Source organism: Glandiceps talaboti, chromosome 13 (assembly GCF_964340395.1).
Source record: "Glandiceps talaboti chromosome 13, keGlaTala1.1, whole genome shotgun sequence".
NCBI classification, from domain to species: Eukaryota; Metazoa; Hemichordata; class Enteropneusta; family Spengelidae; genus Glandiceps; species Glandiceps talaboti.
In genome coordinates, this window is record NC_135561.1 from 8,254,168 (window position 1) to 8,278,468 (window position 24,301).

The 24,301-nt window shown below is 37.6% G+C and overlaps 1 protein-coding gene across 1 annotated transcript in view; it reads left to right on the forward strand.

The window, feature by feature from the left end:
- Positions 1–20,445: 20,445 nt before the first annotated feature.
- LOC144444676 (RNA-binding protein 38-like) overlaps positions 20,446–24,301 on the forward strand; it is a 40,549-nt gene continuing 36,693 nt past the window's right edge. The window contains exons 1-3 of the mRNA XM_078134182.1: positions 20,446–20,795; positions 21,198–21,321; positions 21,927–21,990. Coding sequence (XP_077990308.1) covers positions 20,613–20,795; positions 21,198–21,321; positions 21,927–21,990 — 371 coding nt within the window. The 5' untranslated portion in view covers positions 20,446–20,612. The remainder of the gene's footprint in view (positions 20,796–21,197; positions 21,322–21,926; positions 21,991–24,301) is intronic.

Consider the following 24,301-nt stretch of genomic DNA (forward strand, 5'->3'; position numbering starts at 1 on the left):
CATTGCAATCTATCTACTCATACTTCGGATTTCGATTAATTAAAAATACCAAACCTTGGGTCTTTTTGCTTTGTTGATCTTGTAAGCGTCTTTACAAAAACTATATAGCGAGGTTATTCCATTTAGTAGACTTCTCACCAGATTATTAGTTGTTGGAAAAACAACTCTTTATAAATGAAGTAGTGAAGTTCACACTCTTTGTGCGAGGTCACCACTCCGATTCTCATTACCATTATAAAAACAACGACTTCTCTTTTCAGTCATCGTATTAAATCGTGAACACTAGCGACAAGTCCAACCAGTGTGATGCAACGGATAGTTTTCGCTTCATTTCGGTATGCTTTGTCTCATAATGTGGGAAGTTGTCAGTTGGTGATGCGATAAAAGTCACCGAGTTGTAAGGATTGCGACAACCACCTGTTGATGTAGACTAGTGTAGTTGTCTGAACTAACATCTTGTTTTTCTGTAACATCACGTTCCGCTCACGATCTGTATACAACTATACATCTACAAAATTAAGACGAGTAAACTGAAAATTGAAAGAGGTATTATCACTCGGGTAAAAGCATATATCTCGCCTCCCCCCCCCCTCTCTCTCTCTCTCTCTCTCTCTCTCTCTCTCTCTCTCTCTCTCTCTCTCTCTCTCTCTCTCTCTCTCTCTCTCTCTCTCTCTCTCTCTCTCTCTGCCTTTCTGACACACATCCATTGCTGCACAACACACATTAACTTAATTAATTTGTCTGTTCTTAGCCTATTCTCTGTACTTATTCTGTGTGACCGTCTTTCACTGTTTTTTCTGTGTCTCAATACCTCCTTGTATCCACTTGTTTTAATTGCCATGCCGTTCATTCACCTAGTCCTAGCTGCCCTTCAATCGGTAGAGAGATTAAAACTGAAAGCAAGCTCGTTAGGGTACTTCAAATGTAAAACGAGCAAAGACACCGACAAGTTCACTCACTTCGTTTCGTTTTATCGCGATGTCGTCATTCAAACATTGAAGACATCTTTATACTCTCTTTCCATACAATGATAGTTTATTAAAGCGTCATAAACAGCACATTTTTATTTGCTGACTCTAAGACTTTGCCTCGTTTGTTGTAACAAAGGTACACCATAACAATCACTTGAATCACTTTTCAACAAATGATTCGTGTTTTACTAGTTATTTTAGCGAGCATTAAAACGAGTATTCTCTTAATCGCTGACCACCACCGACTTTAATGATCAGTATATGCGTAAGATGCCTCCACAAGTTAACCGCCATAACACAGAGCAATGTACTATTGTTAAAGACGCGACTACCAAAAGAATAGGACGTGGCCTTTCGTTGAACAATCAGTCGAGCCATTGTTAAATGCCTACTTAACCGTAATTACTGGTTTCTGAGCCAGAGACTGAACTATGTAAACACGTATCACCACTTCCTTCATGACGAACTGGCATTGTAAAAAAAATGCAGAGAAAGGAGAGTTAACTTAAAGAAAATTTCTAATGTTTACACGGACATTGTCGTGTGGCAAATTTGTGATTGACAGAAGGTAGGCTTGTGTATGAGGTGATATTTAATTCGCCATTGTTTCACTAATTACTAGGGGGTCTGGCTAATTTGGCAAGTTTATAACGCCTGCTGTGACATAAGTATACTTTTGAGCTCACCAGGCCAGTTTGTGTCACTATCTGTCCCTTTTTCTAGTCTTGGAATACCACTGATAAAGAGTGGGAATACATTGCATAAATCATGTATGTTCTCGGCGTGGTATTGTTGTTTTTTCTTCTTCTATGTATCTAGTGATGTAGAACGCATACTACTACTATACCATTTCAGTTGACGTGTAACAGACAATAGACAAATATTTGCTATACTGATGGATGTAAAACTGTGTCTTGTGACGTCAGAGCATTGTCAGGGGTCTTCAGTCGACGAATAAAACCGATAAAACAATGAGTCTAGAATGAAGTGAAAGTTACTGGAGTGTGTCGAGTTAAAAGGAGATTAAACTCGGACAGGTTTGCCGAGATTTGAATTACATGAACATCCTATAAACTGTTGAATGTGTTGTATGTAACACAGCCAGCTAAGTCCGAATGGTGGGGTGGTTCTTTTTTATGGGGTGCATTTTTAGTGCAGTCGAGTCATTAATTCCCCTCTTTGAGACATTTAGAGACCCCGGTCGATGTGAGGTTATCGCCCGGAGAAAAGTTTTGCGCCACATATAGAGAAATTTTACAGTCGAATTGCAAGGCGCAATAATTAATGGACTGCGTGTGTTTTTACCTTCCGTAAGGTGGTGTTATCAATCTCGTTGTGAATAAGAAGGGGGCAGAGGTTGGCAATTTAGATCAACACTTTCAAACGAGAAGACTACTAGTTCGCTGAAGGCCACTTTAACCTTGTATGCCTGTGTTGACGTCAGACATATGAATTGTGTCATACCTATGACCACTAGCTCATGTCATCTTTACACGTGGAATGATGGACAATGTTTAAAGTTGTTTTGAAACAAAAGCAAGGTTAAAAAATGCAGCTATTTATTGCTTAATTGACTGGTCAACTTCCAACCCCAAACAAATAATTCACCATTTGCACTTCAAAGCAAAAGTATAACTCACTCGCCATCAACCAGAACGGAAAGACCAAATTTTCAGTCATCCACAAGAGTTTGTAAGTTGATGATTGAACGCTCCATCAAGACAAAACACCATCATGGCATTGTCAATGTTGCGTGTTTAGACAAGACACTACCCTCGGTACGTAGGAGCGACACATCAGTCTTACACTACGCATAAATTATCACCCCTCCTTGGTACGGGTTAAGATAGTCAGTTATAGTCGCTCATAGCTCAGACTACTATATCAAAAGGTAGACTTAGGAATGTTTGGAGTTTAGATAGGAAATGTTGATTGGGTGAGACCTTCCGAGTTTGTAACCATGCTTGGATTGTGAGAAAAAAATACTTAAAGGGACTCGGTGACGAAATAAGTATGTGAAATAACAGAAGTATACATGACTTGTAGATTTTTCTGTGAAATTAAAGGAAACTACCAGAAAAGTTAGGAGATGTATGAATTGTCTCGTCACATCACATACAAGTTGCTTCATAACGAAATACAATATTTTGAGAGAGATATGTTTACATTTCTCTTTCAGGCCTCTGAATCAAATATACGCTTTCCAAAAAAAACCCCGTTGGTATTCAATTTTATTGCTCCGTGGCGGTGCCAGGCTAGTGACAGTGTTATACATTCTCTGACAAAAACAGGGTTTTATGATTTCATTACTCGCGATTGATCGATCACACTCCTGAAGCAAAGTATTTTAAAACCATTAGAGATTGTATGTTCACTTGTGAAGTTTATGTACATGAAAATATCTTCAAAAGAACGAGAGAAACAAAATATAAAAAAGAGGGGAATGAAAAAAAGAACAAAACACAGTCTGTGACAAGTCAACCGCGGATATGTTTTTCTGTACGACTATTGTCAACTGTGCGCGTTTTCTAACCTGTCAATTACCCGATATACCATTTAGAAAGACAACAATGTAACTCACATCCTAAGCCACTTCAGTGATGATAGGAAACCTCGCCAGTTTATGGTACAATGCTTGAAAAGTACCCTAAGTCGTTAATCTGTCCATCATCGTGAAAATTGAACCAAACCCAGTGATGTATGTTCAAAGATATTCCATCTTTTGTCTTCACTTGAACTCTTTGCGTTGGTTTCCCTTGTTCAATCAATTATATGTTCATGGATATATAGTGAAGGCCATTAGGAATGTTTTATGTTCTCAGATTGTTGTAATGTTCTCTTTTCAGTCGGGTTAACTTTGTACTTTGTACAATTTACTGACATCAGTGTATCCATTGAAAACCCTGACCCAGTGACACCAGTGTCAGGTTGGCGCATGATTATCTGGCAACTTAATAGACTGTTGTAAATTTGTAAAATCACTGGATCGAAACAAGTTTTATAAATCGTACCAACCCCCTAAACATCACACCTGAATTAAAAAATATTATAGGGTGTGTTGTGTATATGTTTTTATTTCATGTCAGAGGTGATCTCATTTTACGCGTTTGATTTGGATTTTTACTAGATCATTATAGACCCACTAAAATACTGATAGTATCATGTATACTATATCTTCTGTAAAAGTACACAGGCTGACTAAACAGGTGAACATTTTGATTTATTCATACACAGGTGAACATTTTAATTTATTCATAAACAGGTGAACATTTTAATTTATTCATAAACAGGTGAGGGACACTTTAATTTATTGATTAAACAGGTGAACATTTTAATTTATTCATAATCCGGTGAATATTTTAATTTATTCATTAAACAGGTGAACATTTTAATTTATTCCTAAACAGGTGAACATTTTGATTTATTCATAATCAGGTGAACATTTTAAGTTATTCATATGTCAGACTTACGGACCTGGTGATGCTCTGTTAAAAGAGCGAAAGCTAATCAGAACATTTGGAAACCCTTTGAGTTAAGTCTTGTTGAGACTACCCAGTTCTCATGCGTGTGTTATATATATATATATATATATATAAAAACAAAGTAAACGACGTACGTGTTTGAGAATTTTAGCACCAAATGTGGATGAACATGCCACTTGATGACGTCATAATGTTAATATGACATTGTACACATGCACATATACCGTATATGATATCACGACGTCTGTATCTAGTTTACGTAGTACGTCACACGATTGACGCCCCGAGGCCATTCACCGAGTTCTCTCAACCTCAACCATTATTTGGATGATTGCAAACAATCAGCCTGACTTGACATGATTCTAGAAGCAGTCTGGCGTGTCTCCCCAAGTAGTACTCCTCCTTACGGGTTCACACTGTGGTCATTTGTCAATTTTATCATTTTTTCAATCATATTTACAAACTTTCATCATATTAAATATGTGGAAAGTGTTATTGGTGGCTTTCCATAATTAGGAACTCAAGAGATAAAACGTATGTATTGAGTGAAAGAGTCAGGCGATGGTTCAGTAATTGGAGGCTACAGCAGGTGCATCTATTATGTTTAGACAACACTGTAGGTACATCTACATGTACCAACACGATATTTACGGTCGGCTGATTCACGTGTTAAAACTCACGTAAAATTCGTCCTAAAAGGTGGCTAAAGAAATCGTCGTGCAATTAAAGAAATGGGACAGTGTACCAAGAAGTTAAGTGGAAGTCATTGGCGTTCAGACGATGTTCTTAGTGGGAGGAGCTCACATTTGACGGACGTGTCCTTACAGGTTGTGGAGTACTCCACCCCGAAGACGTCTTCAGAACTCCCCTTAAGAATTTCACTGCCTGGGGGTCGAACGCTACCCGGGACCACCGTACAATTGTACAGCAATAAAAGGAACGGATTTGTTTTAAAGAAACAAACACTTGATGCAGGTGAAAGCTATTCAATGACACGTATATCTTGTTAAATACTGAGTCGTGAAGATCGCAGTGAAGGAGTTGTGATTAAGTGTGTAATTGAAAGTGTATTTGAGTGTTACCATGGTAACAAGGTGGGGCGTCTGTGCTTCTACATTAAGGTGTGTGTGGATGTTGGTTATTGTGTGTGTGTGTGTGTGTGTGTGTGTGTGTGTGTGTGTGTGTGTGTCAGGTGTACATAGTCTTTTCATGTCAAATCATGGCTGGAGTTCATGCAAGACTGCGATGATATGTACAATTTTTGAACTTTACGGGAAGTATCACGCTTTCTAGATTTTCTCGTCAAAGTTAATTTTGTTTTCACATGAGTGATAGAGTGACCCAAGAAACATAATGACAATAAGACTTTTCATATTAATTTGTACTACTCTAGAAGGCCACCGACCCAAATCGCATATTTTGCAAATACAAAACAAAAATAAAAGGTTACAAAACACAGAAAAAAATACAGACAAAAAAATATCTGGTTTTGCCTTAAAACCAGATACGGGGGACAAATGAAATGGAATTCATCCACGACGTCGGATGACATGCAAATTTTGCAAAATTGTTTTTCAAAAGCTATGTTCTGTGACGTGCCTTGCTCTGCTGCCAGTCTCAGACCAGATATCCTCAAACAGACTGACGTCATAAGACATTTTGCATCCACATTTAAAGTCAAGTACTCACTTTTGAACCCAATCTGATTAAAATCTGATGTGGTGAAAGCGGCTAGATGTTTTTGTTTACCTCTATTTCCATCATTTTGTGTCGTTTGGTTTTTGTTCTGAGTGATCGCCGCCTTACCGATACAAAACGGTGGAAACAGAGGTAAATGAAGCTAGCAGCTGGCCGCTTTCAGGACAACAGATTTTAATCAAGTTGTTTTGCACCTAAGCTTGAAATTTCGATGCAGACGGAGATTATCCTTACAGCACGTTTCTCACCATCAATTTTATTGATATAGATCGCTTGCTCTGGTCAATGAACTGACAGAGAAAGGTGCCAAAGTCACAGTAACCTTGAAAGGGTGATTTATGAAATGTATAGATAGATGTACTTATATATTAGTGCGTGAAACAGTTACACAATTATATGTATTAAACCAGGCAGAAATGGATACTTCGTATTCCGTTCGGCAGTTGATTTTAATTGTTTTTTTTAGCAAAATGTTAAAAATATTCAAAGTTTTTCAGAAGCTAGTTTGATGAAATCAAATATAAGTTGACAAGAATATATGCTGTCCCGGTCGATTGTCGTTGACATGTAACATGTAACTGCAGCCTAAGACATTATTTGTACATTTATTATTGAAATAAATATTGAAATCACGTGAATGGGTATACCTGGAAGTGATGATACAGTTATTAATATAGCAATGAATAGATTAGGTTCACACGTCATATATGTATTATGTGAGGCGGGTTTTGCCTATGCAGCATTGTTGTGCTTTTTACAAAGCCAAGAAAAAGTCATTTTAACCAACCCAGCAACCCACGACCGTTATTTCTAAAACAGAGTTACAAAATTGGTAATGCAACAGTGATGAGAACTCTACAGTTCAGTGACACGGTTTCAACATGTGGGAGACTTGTCATCATTAAGTTACCCGTGATGCTTCACTCAAAGTAAAACAGCTCTATTCTGAGTAAGCTTTGACAATTTGTGTAGCCCTATTTCAAAGGGGTTGTATAAAGCATGGTTGGTGAAATAGGTTTACATGACTTTCTAAGTCTGCTTCACTTGTGTTTGAAGTTCTGACGGAAGTACAAGTTCATCTGAATCACAAATCTCTTATAGATACCTGTACATCGTATTACGTATGTCATGGATGACCGAACATAACCTTCTGATATTCGTAACTTTCCCTAATGTCATGTGATATGATTTAGATTACAGCAAAGTGTTTAAGTGTGACAAGAGGTCACTGCGAACTCCCAGCTGTCATGAAGTACATGTAATACGTAGAAAAATATTTGCATTTCGCGAATTGTATTCTTCTGATGAGATGACATAAGGTTTAAATAAAAGATCACCAGTGTCAAATAATGACTGATTACAGACCAGCTGGAAGGGCAATGACATGATCAAATTGTTTAACTACTTTTCATATTTTGTCAATATTATTTGCATCGAATTTAGGCAATGACACTCTGCTTTCTTCAGTTTGTTCATTTATGGTGTTGACGATTTTATTATCCAATCATTTGTGCATTGTATAATTTATATTTATAAGAATTTAATTTTGGAAATAAAAGCATTCATTTAATTTTAGAAGAGAGCAAGCTTTTTTAAGGAGACAACTTGTCCTAGACAAGGAGTTCGATCTGCTACCTGTAAAATGATTCCAAGTTAACCACGATTTTGTGTAGTATGAGTTATTCCTCTAACGTTAGAGGATATCAGTTCCTGATGTAAAAGTGGAGAGATTTTGTGGAGAGAATAAGATTTTTGTGTGGAGACATTACACTGTACAATATCTTACCTACAACTCTCTCTGATTGGTATGCTTGGAGGTTCCTTATTTTATAACTTTTTCAATAATCCATACTTTTCAACAATTTAAGCATAGTAATTAAGTTTAATTAATATGTAGATAAAGAACGCTTAGGAATAAAAAATAAAGTTCTAAATTTTGTATAAAAATGAACTAACAACTAAATTAAGCATGTGCTGTGAATAAAACATTTTTCACTGTCAAAGTGTCAATAACTTGGGTAGTCAGTGTGTATGATGAGTTTTAGTATGTAAATTTCTTTTGTCATACCTATTCAAATAAATCTATATCTTTGGCAAAGTCATAACAGGTGCATATATTTTCCTTAGTTTCGTCGCAAATATTCTGCATGTCTTTCAAGAAAATCTGCTGACAAATTCCTAAAATTGCTACTCCTTCTACAATAAATCATTGATACCAGAACCGATGAAAATGGATATTCAGAAACTCATCAGTGGCAATTCTACGCTTGCCAATTGGAAAAAAAATGTTTTTACAAAACCCTATACACTGGTGAGATTTGTCTGACTTCAAGGAGATGATGTCCAACACTACAAATCAGAGAGAGTTGTGGGTAAAATGTTGTACAGTGCATTAGAGGTCAACGTATGACAGTGACCAGTAGTTAATGTAACATCGATCTATATTTTGTTACGCATACATTCCCATGCAGTTTACCTCACTCTTGCATCGAATGTGCCCAGAAAAATAAACTGTGTAAAATTTGCTGTTACGTTGTTCAAAAGACTCCAACCTAATCTCAATTTAAAAAATCTAGGGCCACTGTATGAATGTTTTTAAATATAGGTCAATATGACTGATCAAAATTTAGACATTGCATAATCCAATATGGCCGCCGAAACTCTATGGTAAAATGAAATCCAATATGGCCGCCGAAGACTGTGTTAATTCTATGGTAAAATAAAAAGATTGACGATTTCCTTGAAAACAAGGCTGTGAAACCCCAAATTTCTTTTATTATTTCAACAGGACCAGGAACAAGCTTTCATATGGAAAAGTTTGGAGAGATTTTATGAATTTTGATTTGTCCCCGATGCGCATTCTACCTTCATAACAATGTATGTTGACTGTAATTTCACTAGTGTCATTTCTATAATTTACGATATTGGTTGTATGCAATCGCCAACAGTTGGACGTTTGATTGATAATAATATGAAGATCTCAAGAAATGTCAAATCTAATGAAGTTGGTTCGATCTTACAAGTGTTGTATCTGTCTATTCCCTGGCCAACAACCGTCTATCATTTCCACTTGCGAGACTGTTAATTGTAAATCACATCATATCAACTGTAATAAGTTAAACTTTCCAAAACGAATATTTTATATATGAAGACAATGTAATATACAGAAATATAAATAGATTTATAGGATATGGCGGAAAATTTCTGACGTAACAGTAACACGAGAGCAAAAGTGGCATACAACCTGTCGCTTGAGAGGAAATCACGTCCTTCAGTTTTGTACATTTTTTTCTTGACATATCATGTGCAAAATTTTCTGTATTATGGACCGATGGCCTAGAATTACACAAAATAATATGACGTATATAAAAATCAACATAGCTATCCCTAGCTTTAATGACACGTCCCCGGTTCCACTTTACCGACGGAGGCTGGTTTAAACTAAGAAGTACCACAATACCTTTATCGATAACGAAACGCGGTGTAGAGTAAAGGGGCCAATGGGAAAAGCTGTTCTGGTAAGAAAATAATATACTGTCGTACATGCACTTATAACGAAAAATCGCTCTAGTACCGATATTTTGTTACCAACTTCTGACACATTTGTTGTCATGGATTCACTTGACAATACATTGCATCATGGGAATGGTGTCTGTTCGACGGCTGTCTCTCCCTGGCATGATTACCATGACTTTATAAAGTGAATGCTATTGTAACTTCCATATCATTTCACCCATGACGTGTCCGTTGCCATGGTTATGCCAATCCAGGTGGTCAAAATTTGGCAGCTTAAAGTCAACTGACCACTACTGCTCCCTTATTTCGGCTCTTGTAAACAAATAAACTTTGGTCATATCATTTTTTGTTTATTTTGCGCATTACATCAGAGATATGTTACAAAATAAACACTTTTAATTGTAACGTACCTCCAGTATAGTTCATCGATATACGTCATCGTATACTACCAACACACTTGCCTTGACCCAAACATCACAATGTTTGAAATTCTGGACTTACCCCCCCCCCTCCTCACCCCCCCCCCCCGCCCACCGTCCTCACCACCGCCACCACCACCCCATATATTCCTCCATTTCTTGTCAATATTAGACTTGGGTGTTCTTTGTGGCTTTAGTCGACTCACGAAATGTATCATTTACTCTCATATGTGCCACAGATCAATCATCACAGAGCAGATATCATTAGCCAGTCAAAAAACATCCAAAGAATGCTTTAGATTGTATATTATAAGCAGTTACTTGACATTTATCATTACGAAGGGAAGGAATTGTTTCTGGTCAGCTCGCGCATCACTTAAATCCCCTCGTGTCGATCTTTTTTTTTTATGTTTGTCCAGCCCATGCAGTCTGCAGATCTGGGGAAACACAAAAATAACCCTCCGTACTTCAGTGAAGACAACTGCAGAGCCAATCATAAACAAGCAAATGACATCAGCTCCACATACACACTTGCTCTAATTTAAACATAGACCCTCCACCCTCTGGTGGAGGGTCTATGATTTAAAGTACTAAATAAAAAGAATAGTAACTGCCATAAATCGTAGATTGAATGACAGGTTTGTTGAGAGAGAGAAAAACACTCGTCGTCGCACCACTTTAGACAGAATGTCCTGATCAGAAACATTTTTTTTTTTGGGGGGGGGCTAAGCTGCACTTAGTGTAAGATACTAAGATAGGTACGTATGATAATAACTCTAGTCAAACGACTAAGGAAACATTGCGACCTTCGTGTTGCGGAATATAAAGTTGTTGAGAAATTCAAAACTCGATTTATCGATGGATAAGTAGTGATAGACACTGGCGCATTGGTTTTATCAAACGCATGAACTTTGATAACTCGACATGTACACACAAACACACACCATAAAAAGCCGTCCGTCAGTAAGGATTTCAAGTTGTAGAAGGGTTGGGTGCAACAATGCATCGAAATCCATTAAAAAGGATGTGTCTTGTTCCCCTTCCAGTCTTTGCCTTCACTTCATCCTACAAGGCAAAGTCTATACATACTATAATAGTATCTACATCATTAGTGTATTTGTATTCAAAGATTATGAAGTTAACAGATTTGCCGATGGTCAAAATTACATCTATTTAGAATTATTCGACAAAATTGAGTTTGAGATATGACATGGGTCAGTAAATTTCCCATGCTCCTAGAAAACAGTAGATTTCAACGCAAAGTGACCACTTCCATTGCTCCAACATTGCTAAATACAGTAAGTGTATTACCCGAATTACTTTATGAGAAAACAAATATGAATTCCATCCTCAATTGTTATTCCATATACAGGTCTGTCATGCTTGCTGTATCCCGGAGCTTCACACAAACATGTTCACTCAGATTATCGCATTTTCATGCATGGATTTAAAACTTACATGGGGCCGGGAAAGTAGCTAATGGCTAAGATGTACATTTGCCAGACTGTTCAGTTGTATATAAACTCTCCCTAGAGAATCCACCAACTCTTAGTAAATGGTTTGTAAGCCTGCCTCCAAAGTGCTTTAGGTTTTTAATAAGTCATTTGTCTCTGGGTTTTTCTAAAGTCGGGGCCGCGTTGTGTGTTTATTGAACACACTGGATCCTTGTCAAAAATTATGAATGCTTATAATGTAGGTCACTGGTTAAGTCTATAGAGTATTCGTACACATCTCACACCACGGACGATGTACACTGGGTACAAGATTTAGACATGGATTAACCACCTTAAGTATTGCTTGTAGCTGGTGGCAAGCCTTGCCTGTGTGTTCACTAAACACTTCAAAAATACCGCCAAAATGACAACCTAAAGGTGTTTCCTCATAATTCTATACAATGACGATTTACTATTGAAGGCTATAGCTATTCAGAAAACAGTCACAAATTCGTCCAAGGTAAGCTTAATTGTCGCCTGGGTACTTTTTTTTCTGCCGATTGAGTGTCTACGTTTATCAAAATTTAGATATACTCATATAAAATAATATTTTGGACAAAAATTGTACTTCGAAAAGAAAGTGAACACCCCTCCCAATATACCGCTACACTTTATGCGGAGTCGTGCCCAGAAAAATGAACTTCATACAATTGTGTACACAGACGACATCAACATTATCACGTGACCCGCGACACCCGTCAAAAAGGTCAACCTATTCTTTTCGATTTCATAAAGACCTCTGTTTCATTATTTCGCATCGCCTTCCCTTGGATCACACGTTTGACTATGGCAATAATAGAAATATTGATTTCAAAGACGCTAATGAGACCATTTAGATACTGGAATAGAGTCAGAGAACAAAAAATTAATTTTAGCGTTTGATCATAGACTTTCTCACAGTAACCCTGAATTTTTTGACCCGTGGAGTCTGACTGAGTTCTTTGAGAACCGACTACCTTGAGGTCAGGATTTTGTCGTCTGTCGGTGGAGATACAAACAGAAATGACTGGCTAATGAAGTTAGAGACGACCAGCGGCACTGAGTTGCTGGTGAAGCTCTCTGAATCGAAATAGCTAATCTGTTCAAGGCTGGTTGTGCCTGTCAATCTTATTATCATCACATGGCCAACAATAACATATTTCAATTCCTGCACCGTATGAATGTCATTAAAAGATTTTCACCAAACCGTTTTTATCAAATTAATTGCTTAAGTGATGCCATTTGTCCCGGTTTTATAAAAAAAAAATGCAAGTCGACAAAGTTTTATGTAGAAAATATATCATTTTCCTCCGTTTCTGTTAAAAATACAATGTTTTGGCAAACACAGAAGTGACTTCTTATTGTTATACGGGAACATCTAACTTACTAACTTACAGTAAAATTTTATCTAGCTCTGGAAAGTGTGCTTCGAGAACTCCCATGCTTCTTCGTCCACCTTCGATGGGTCAAAGTTCTAGGAACGCGTATTTAATATTTCAGTGCTAACTTTTATCAAAGTTACTACATGGTTACTATAGTAATATGTTTTCATACGTATATCAATTGAATCATTCTAGGTTTTTAAGATCAGTACTGTCTTTGGCACATGTATTTTCCGTTCTATGTCGGCAACAACCAGAGACAACAAAGATTTCTCATTGGGTTTCAAAGTTAATAAGAGAGAGTGATAACGTCGTAATTACCACAATTTGGGGATGTAGTATAGAAACCTATTGAAAGTACAGCGTTCACGTCTACCATGCACACACTTCAACATGGTCCACTTCACCGCTACTTATGTGATTTTTTTTACTTGACTGAGTCATGTGTTCACATCGGATCCATTAATAACTGTCCCCGTGGTAGATTGTACTTTGCATAGCATGGGGCTGTAAACACGAGCCAATTAAAGGTAATATACGAGGCTAGTATAGCTACATGCATTAAGGTAATGGTGGGGAAGTGAAATGACATGTAGTGGCTCCAGCTCCGCTGTCGAGACAGCTGTATGCTTTACAAATGTTACACTTACACCTTGTCCTCGTGCACATTCAACGGTCTCGTAGCCAGACATACAGCACAGTTTCCGCTTAGCAGGTGTAGAGACTTGAAAACTTCATGTTGAGTCCAGAAATTAGAAACTGTTTGCTTTTTGTGGTTTGTTACTGTTCACATCGAATGTAAAAAGGTTAGATATACAGAGTAATCGTGTTATTTCCATGATTTTGTTTACAGTAATTGGTGAAAGAACTATTTGTGACAAACAAAAACCGTACGGCCCCCCAAAAAAATCGGTCTCGACTCATACAGCTAAATTGGTGTAGGCTTAGTATTTCACTCATGTAACATGACATTTAATACACACTCTCAGAGAACTTCTAATGCAAAAGAAACAAATTACATAGGTGTCGTGCGCAGTGGGGATGTAGAAGTAGTCAAGTTGAAATGTTGATTATCTATTAGAAAAAAAAACAATTGAAGCCATCAAACTCATCAAGTCCATGTGTAATGTTTTCGTTAAAAGCCTATTTTTACTTCACTGTGAAAGACTGGCAATGCTTATCAGTGTTCAATGTGATTGGGCAAAGGACCCTGCTTTATTTATTGTGTCTCTGTTATTGTTAGTCTAGAGTTGAAATATGTCTAGTTCTGTGTCAAAAACGTAATGTCCCATGAGTGAAACACCAAGCTTACATCATTTTATCTGTAAGGTTTCCAGAAATTCTGACAGGCTTTCGCTATGTTAACAGAGCATCATCAGATCAACAACTTGAAAATAAAAACAAAACTATTTTTTATGAATATAAGAAAACCATAAACATGGTATACTGTTATGCCTTTGGTATGGTTTGAGAACTACAAAACCGAACGATGAGAAATTGTTCCATCATCCGGACTCATACACCAAAGGACAAAGTCACGGTAAGAATAAATTAAAATTTCCCTAACAAACTTGTATACCATAACGAGTTGGGATGTTGGTGTCCGAAGCTGACCTCGTACGTAAGGTCAACTTAATCGGGAGTCACGTGACCAATCTGAGGATTGACCACATCTCAAAACAACAACAATAATCACCATGACAACAACCAGCTGGGCACTATTTTTTTTTTAAAAAACGTCAGAAGCGTGATGTTATAAATATCCAGTCCTTGAGAAGCCTTATCAAACCTGTCATAAATTGTCTACTATAAAACAATTGCGTTTTACCAAAGTCCCCACGAATGATTTACAATCTGTCCTTTGTTTATTGGCCGGTCTAATCGTAATATTCAGACTACTTGAAGTGGCTGCTATTGTCGAGTTAGTCTGTTTTAATCCATTTGTAAAAACCACTGTCAGATAACCAAACAATATCTGTACAGTTTTGTGACAGTTACACAAACTTTTGTAGTCGTTTTCGAAGTTCGTCCGTGTGTCTTTAATGAAGTTCTTCCAAAAGTGTCTTCATAGTATCACGTGATATATGGGATTTTCTGTAATTGTTGATGACTGTACAGTGTAGGATGTGTGAAGTATGTCAAGGACATGGTGTCGTATATGATAACCTAAAACACATTATGACCACACCAGTACGTTTACATGGCAGCGACGCCTAGGTACTGACTCTCGATCGATCAGATTCGTAACGAACATCCCGTCGCCTCGCACTATTCCTTCAAATTCCAAGTTAGGTGCATTTTGGACACCGGTGATCCGTCGCAACACGTCGTTTAGAAAATAAAATCGCAATTACCGCGGTAACACAGTGACAACGACATAACCCTTATGAATTGGTGTTTTGTTTTTTGTATCTGGCTTTGTGTTTATTAGACCTGGTGTAGCTAGGTATTCAAGGGTGTATGTCTATGTTTGTAACACTGCATCAAAACTACTGAAGTAGCTAGCTGTCTACATTTCAAAATAAAAGGGATGTCGGTGATGATATATACCCACAGGTGGAGGAACTGACAATATCAGAGATCACATGAAGAAATCAATAGCTTGACTTCTGACCAACGCTTTAGTTAGAAAATGAACACACATTGACTGTCAAATGATAAATATGAAATCTCCAGTTACAAGAAAAGATTTCCTATTTCCTTTTAATGACACTGTTGCTTTAAAAGACAAGTGAATTAGTGAAATGTCTTCACATATATTGCGACGAAGTACTATTGCGTTGAGCGTGTCCTTATTGTGCCAACTGTGATATTCATGCTGTGCAAACAACGCTTTGTCACGTTCCTCCTACTGCCAACCATCCTTATATATAAAAACTGAAAACATACTTTGTAACAAGGAAGGGTCGTCTTATATTGCTATACACTGTTCGACCGTTTTTTATGTTCTGCAGTATAAGGTTCTGTTCTGCTTTGGATTGTAACCGTGTTTTCACGAACTCTGTCATATCACAACTCAGACCAACAAATTGGAGGTCTGAGATTACAACAAATGACCCCTCCCCCTCTTTGAAATCCTTCAATGTACCCCCAGGCCACTGTGGTGGTTTTAAATTGATGTACATTCTAAAAAAAAGTACACCTGCCCTGTAACGATTACTTCACTTCAAAACCTTGTGTTTTAACACTTCTCCTAAATATATAGACTCTTGGTTTCAATAGTTTATTGACAACACGTGAACCCAAGCTTGTATTAATCGTAAAACATTGATCGATTGATTGATTTAGAATAACTCATTATTCCCCACGACACGATAGAAAAGTGCAAAGATGTACATGTTGTCCTTTATATCACAGACCACTATTTTCTATAGTGGTCTGAGCATATGTATAGGCTGTAATAATTTATTACAGAAAAAGAGTGTTCTCCGGATTGCAGTATCAAAGACGGATTCTGGGTGACAAAAAGTGGTATTCAAACTCCTGCCAGTTCACATTGTACACACTAGTGACGATGATTCGGTAGATAAAGTCACAGAGTTTGGTATAACTCCAAAATCACAATCGCAATCGTGTAATGTGTATCAAACTTAATATCTAACGTCAATGTGTTAACAAGGGCAACAGTTATAATCGTACAAGATAATGTCTCAATATACGGATGGAAGACTACACAGAGTCGACAAACTTTAGAACTCTACCTCTATAAGGAGTGGAGATGTCACAAACTATGTACCAAGTGTCTCTTGGCTTACTAAATGTCATTATCTAAATGTGCCCCTACTGGTCGTACAGAGTATACAGATTTATATACATAGATAGGTTGGTATATGCTACATATGCAAGCAATAGAATATAAGTGTCTCTGGTCTGATAATAGATATACAATGTATAACGATATAGTTGTCTTTATGGCTTATGTACGCAGTGTTCTGGACTAGCAGTGTATATACCAGTTACTATACTGTGTGATATCATAATCTATAAACTGTATGTTTTCAGTTGTTGAATACGGAAGTGGGTTGGTATATTACAACCTGTTCACTATGTTTTTGAAATATGTGTGTTTATTTATTTATTTAGTACAATGTAACCATAAATGGCTTTTCGTGCATGAAGATAAAACATATACATGTAGTCACAATGAGAGAGAGAAAGAGAGAGAGAGAGAGAGAGAGAGAGAGAGAGAGAGAGAGAGAGAGAGAGAGAGAGAGAGAGAGAGAGAGAGAGAGAGAGAGAGAGAGAGAGAGAGAGAGAGAGAGAGTAAAAGTAGATTATTGGAGCATTGGCAACGACTTACGTATATTGAAGTGGGGTGGTATATGTGTATACTATAAAACAACCTATAAACTGTTCTTGAAGTGGCTATAGAGAAGTAGGGCACGTGGTACATCTGTATGGTAAATCACAAATATATAAAATATTCTTACTAACACTTGTATGTACAGAGGTAGGGTCTTCATTGTACATGAACCACAGCTCATATACTGTATGATTTTGAATAAATATAGTGCATGTATATGCTATATTACAACCTGTATATACTCGATAAGAAAACTTCCTTGTAGACAACTCCTGTTGAAACGTGACAATACTAAACCCGTTTTAACAAGTCTTGTTTTTACTCAGTTTAAAATCGTGACTGAAGACTCTCTACACGATTTATCTAAAAACTTAGTACAGACCACAACTACCATACAAAGTGAAGATCTAAATTATGGTTGCATAGTTACCACATTCAGCGCTGCTATGTTGGTTTTTTAACTTTATGAAGAAAAGACACTCCGCCATATTTATTATAAACAGGGGATTGAAATCAATCTGGTTGGTCACGCTTCGCAAATTAGAAAAATTGGTGGCACATGTTGGTGCCTTAACAGTGACTTACATTTGAAGTGAAAGAGCAGAGAACAAAAACAATCAAACGACAGAGATATGTGAAAGACGTCAGTGTAAAACGACTCGGAGCAACCTCTCCGATAGTTTGGACTTGTTGCTGCGGACGACATTTCACATTCAATGATACCACCAGTGGTCACGGGTCGGAAGCACGAGGTTGAGATAATTTATACAATTCTGTGTATGGAGGAGAGGGGGCATCGCGGTTTTGAATTTTTTGGAACCTAATTTATGAAAGTTATGTAATGCACGCGTGTTGGAAAATCACATGTAAAGTATAATACAAATATACAATGTCGACAATTTTGATTCAGGAGTGCAGTGATCGAACATGTTCGCGCTGTCCTTGGTGTGTGTCTATCACTGCTGGAAACTTGGGTCAATTTAGGTTAATTACTGTACGTATATTTTAACTCTAGAATCCCATGTTAGGCACTGGACACACACACACACAATATATCTAGACTTTGTATATAAAACATATCACATATATTATGTTCAAGCAGAATCATCAAATGTTTTAGATTTTGTAAGTGTGAACGTCAGTTATCAGTAGGAAGTAATTGTGTACCAGTAGCAATCGAACAAATTAAATAAAAGTTTCTGTCAGTTTGTCCTTCTCTCGTGGCATGGCTAGCTATCTTCTTCTTTCTCCCATATGTTCGCGTGCATCACTCCCCTCCGAGTCATCTCTCTCTCTCTCTCTCTCTCTCTCTCTCTCTCTCTCTCTCTCTCTCTCTCTCTCTCTCTCTCTCTCTCTCTCTCTCTCTCTCTCTCTCTCTCTCTCTCTCTCTCTCTCTCTCTCTCTCTCCCCCTCCCTCTCTCCTTAACATATACTAGGTAGGCATTGGTTATAGAAAAGGTCATAGTCTATGAACTTTCAATAATGTCAAACGGTTGGTGTAATAGAAATGGCACTTACTTATATGCTACGTCATAAAATGTACTTTCCGATTCACAAAAAAGTATACTGGGCATGTTTATATGACATTGTTCACATTCTGTATACAATTAAGGTTGACCGTATAAAAATATGACTATATATGTGTAATGTTTTTGTATTTAGAAATCTCAATTAGTCATACACTTTTTTATCTACATGTAAAAGATCTATGGTTTTAAAACCAAGAGAAACTTCACCGTTGTTGTGCTATTTGTACACGCCCGAGTACACACCAATGAATTAGGTAAAGTATTAATGTTAAGGGGTTAATAAATAAATATGTAAACACTTAGATAAATAAGTAAACAACTGAACTAACGGACAATAAAACAAACAGCTACGAAAATGAATAAATGATGGTAACGGTTTTGTTTTGTGTAACACGTTTTCGATAATGTTCAAATTCTGTAGTTCTATATTATCGAGAAGTCGCGAACTGTTATATCTAGGATAATTCGAGATATTGATATGTGCTCCCATACTATTACAAACAAGCCTACGTACGTTCAGACAGACAGACAGACAGACAGACAGACAGACAGATAGACAGACACACACACACATACATACATACATACATACATACATACATACATACATACATACATACATACATATACATACATGCATACACATACATTCATATATACACATACATACATACATACATACATACATACATACATACATACATACATACATACATACATACATACATACATACATACATACATACATACATACATACATACATACATACATACATACATACATGCATGCATACATACATACATACATACATACATACATACATACATACATACATACATACATACATACATACATACATACATACATACACTCATCAAAGAAATGGATACTCTTATGATAACCAAGTGTAGAATCGTACAAATTACTCGTCGTTGAACTTAATTCTAAGGAGTGTTTGTTTTGATTAGTCTTGTCTTCCCTTGATAAAACCTGTACTCAGCTGCCGTTTTTTGAGGAGCAAAGGCCAAGAGTCAATTCATAAAACCTTGTCTGTGCAAATCGAGCAAGAATAGCTATTTGATAAACTACACGACTGGGGATTTGACGAAGAATTTGAACCCCCTCGTATTGCCAAATCTACTATGGTTACTTGTTTTAAGAGCTGTTTGAATTTGGAGGTTGCTTTTTGAAGTTATCTGAACTCGCTTGATTTTCTTTCTTTTTTTTACGTTGGTAATCCAAATTGTTGTGACAACGGCGTGGCATTCACACTATACTAGTGGCCATTGATTGGTCTTACTCAAACAATGACATCACTCCCATTCAATACGACTGCTCACAAGATGTATTGACCGGCTCACGTGGGTTATTAAGGGCAGTTTAAACATTTGATATGTAGTAAGAATAAGTCGCAAAATCTTCAAGTGCCGGTAAAAATTGTCCTATTTTTCCAGATAGGTTTGTTGAAAACACCATTTTAAATAATTCTACGGAAGGAAAATCGTTTTTGTTTGATATTTTTTGAGTTTTTACCGATCTTAGAGTACCACTTGGAGCCGAAGCGGTATTGTGCGCTCGTAATTGTTGTGAAGGTTGTAAATAATTCATGGTAGGCGGAGCCAAGTATTGACTGACCAAGCTCGCACTGTTCCATTGCACCGGCTGCGACAAGTTGACAGGTCGCCTTATTTTATGTACTAGTTCACACAGACGTTTTGCTCACATACATCCGTTTGGGAACAGTGTACTATAGTCGCCGTCCACGAGGAGATACGTACGTGCCTTTATGTTTTTGAGATTGTAACAAGAAGGAATATAACTATACATTTATAAGCAAGGATGACTTCGATAGTGAATACACCTCAACAGAAGGATACTACCCTGACCAAGCTTTTCGTCGGCGGTTTGCCTTATCATTCTACAGACAAGTCGTTACGAGAGCACTTCGAAACCTTTGGAGAAATTGAAGAAGCCGTTGTGATCACAGACCGGCAATCGGGAAAGAGCCGAGGTTATGGCTTCGTAAGTACATTTTTACTGTTTTTATACATAACGTAGATCGCTTTTGCAGACTTCTCTCTTTTAGACGCTTGCTTTAGAACACGACCATGGTCGCGCATTCCGTTAGATGTTCAGCTGGCTGCTTCAGTGGTGCCGGTGCGATGTGTACAGTTGTGTACACCGCACTTCAGCCGACCGGTCCAATGTACTAAATTGTTCTGTGTCTGGGAAAACCACGCTAATGGTACCCCATGATCTAACGATCGATGCTGCAATAAGTGGCAGGCACGTTACATTAGCCAAGTAATTATCGGGTAGGTGGAAAAAGTGATGTTTACACAATAATTTCTTGTTGTGTGTTATGTGAGTGTGACGTTGTGCGATATGGCTTCGTATTGATACGATATGGTTTCCGTGTTTCAGGTAACGATGGCTGATAAAGACGCTGCAGGAAGAGCGTGTAAAGACCCAAATCCCATCATTGATGGAAGAAAAGCCAACGTTAATTTGGCCATTATTGGCGCCAAACCCAGAGGAATTCCTTCGGGTAAGAGTTAGAAGCGATGGTTTATCTCACCCATAAATGAGATTGTCTATTTTCGATCTGTGTTATCAGTAGTGATACGAGTTAGCTCCTCCAACTCTATACGGACTAACATTCGGGCTACTATGTCCGGAGGCAAACTATTTATACCCCAGTGACAAGAACAAATTACTCCAAATTGCCTTGCTCTAGTTGCCTTCTGTGTGTCCACTACCTGCTGCATGCACTGCATGTGTCTATTTCAAAATACGCAGCGCCCCTGTTGTACCGCCCCGCTGCCCATTGACACTAATGATAGCCACCAAGGCCTTCGCAAGTGAAACTGGAGCTTTTAGTGTTGGAAAAATAGCTTTAGTATTTCGTGGAGACCGACACCGGCTCTAGCACCTTTCCATACTTGTATCCTAAATGCACAGTAAACGATACCCTTCAATTCATCTCAATTTCAGGATTTAAGAAAAGTCGCAATTGTTTCGTGCGACAACATGCTGTTCTAACAATTAATGATCCAATTTACATATGATCGTATACTACATATCGTTACGTGTTGTCTTCACGAAGGGAAATTGAGAAGGCTTTACTCAAAACCATTCTGTTGTTCTTTGCAGCATTCGGTTTTACTACTCGACCAGGACAAATTCACCCGGCTGCTTTCATCCAAGGACAGTACGGGTAAGATGTTGATACAGTGTTCTTTTACATTCATTGGACTCGTGTGTCATCAGAATATATTGGTGCATGTTGAGTGAGAGAGAGAGGTTACTTTTTTGCGTGCGACATTTTACAAAGGCACCCCATACCGTGTTTTTCTGTCCCCCAATCTTTGTATTAAATGTCTGTTAGATGTATTGTGTGGTGGACGTCTACTTTCAATTCAGATTTGTCAAAGTTTACCCTTTTCAATGATAAAACTCAGTACAACTACCTATCAGCTTAAAAGCAATGGGATAATTTGATACTGATATATCATTAGAAACAGTAAAAGTCTGGTATCTCCGAGTTGGTTGCGTGCTGTAACACGGTGATCATTGCCTGCTGTAAAGTTAAACTTGCCAAAGTGTTATGTTTTGTAAAGCGTATGTCATTATCACCAAAACGATTACGACATTCACTCTTTCTATCTCACCTCAAGCTGAAGAGGAATGTGACGTCATCATAAGGTCGTCTCCAAGCTGAGAAAGCCAAGACGACGTCTTAAAAACTTCAACGTCTTTGCGTTACCACGACAACTGAGTGAGAAAGGTTGATATAATTAGCATATGTAGATTGTTTTGGCTTGAAGTTTGAATTGACACATCTGATTATTTCTCACTTGTCTTTCCCTTGCATTATTCACAGCTTTTTTTGGCGTGTATGTATTGAATAGTGTTGTTTTTTTCTTCGGGTTGTAAAGGCATTCATAGAGCTTTTTTATATGGCTTCACTGTTACTGCTCTGTGTGCGTGTTTTTTAGTTTTTTATTTAAAAAAAAATCCAAATTTTTTTAAATGTAAGAGTTCAACAAAATGTTTTCCAAGAAACCAAAATATAAGCTTATACGAATAGGGCTAGCCGCAAGGATAACGCAGAGTTCATTGCTCAACTTGTAAATAGTTGTGAGGATAGCCTGTTGACCGGGTGATTTCGGACATTGTACCCTTCTCTAGCGTAGAAACAGAAACTTGTGCGAACCAGCTGTAAAAGTTGTCATAGTGAGGATGGAATAAACATCCACCGCTTTAATCCATGGTCTAATGCAGACGATAAGAGAAATATACGGGCTTCCTGGCATGGTCATTGTAACAACAACTTCCCGTGTACATTGAACTATTCATCAATGCTATGTACTGAAATTACACGATAAATAATTGAAAGGGCCCTGTAAGATGAAACATCTGCCCAAATTGTTAATTTGTCCAGGCATTATATCATTTTGAACCGATTAAGTCACGGCTTACACGAATTAACATAACAATTCGGCAATATTTCTTGTTCACTTCTGACTGTCAGGGCGGTAAAAAAGGGACGTTTTCGTCCATGTCTCTGTGTCAACTCACGGTCGATAAAACTAATCGAAAGGTTTAATTTTAGCCCCTTATTTCATTGATGCTTGCAAAAAAATGCACCCGCAGTGAACGTTGCCTTACAATTTTATTGAAGCTTGACGCAAGTGACAACAGCTCTGAACTGAACTCGCGGCGGTAAAATAAAACACCTTTCGTCGACTTGGCAGTCACATTGAAACGTTTCATAGACGTTCCACCCTCGCATTGAAAAGAAAACACCGCAGAACAATCTTTGAAAACCTTTGGATCATAAACAATGTTGCATACTAAAATTAATTACCGTATATCGCAATGAAGGACGACCAAGAAAAAGAGAAAACACTTTTGTGTCGTGGGAATCATGTAAGAAAATGTACGTAATTGCATTTTACGAGTGGGACAGTTTTATTGAATGGGAGAAACATTAGACAACAGAAAGAACTTCGAAATGGTTGTGAGTGCCATGACGCAACGGACACCGTGAACGTAAAACTTTCAAAGAGTTTGTTTGGCTTTTCAAAAAAAAGTAAAAGTTAACGTTTGCATAAATTATGCAAACTAACCCGGAAGTTGTGGCGTGCTTGTGGAATACGGTTTGACGGGCGAGATGATGTTTCGGGTAAATTGTAAAACAAATGAAACAAATCTGATAATTTTTGTGGAATAATGTTGCTGATAAGTTAACAAACTACCTAATCAGTCAAGTAGACTCCTGCAAACAAGCATGAACAAGCGACCAATCCCATATTGAACTTGTTTCGATTTTAGAGATAACGGAATACGACTCGTACAGGAGGTAAAAAGAAAAGAGGGGCGGGAAAAGGTTGACCATGAAGGCATGTTGTCAAAGTTCGGTTAAACAGTAGGTCGATGTTTACTCGTAACAAAAAGTTGTGTACCGTACAAAGTTCTTCAGATGTGCAAAACAGTTCTGAACAGTCAAAGAACGCTTGCCACGC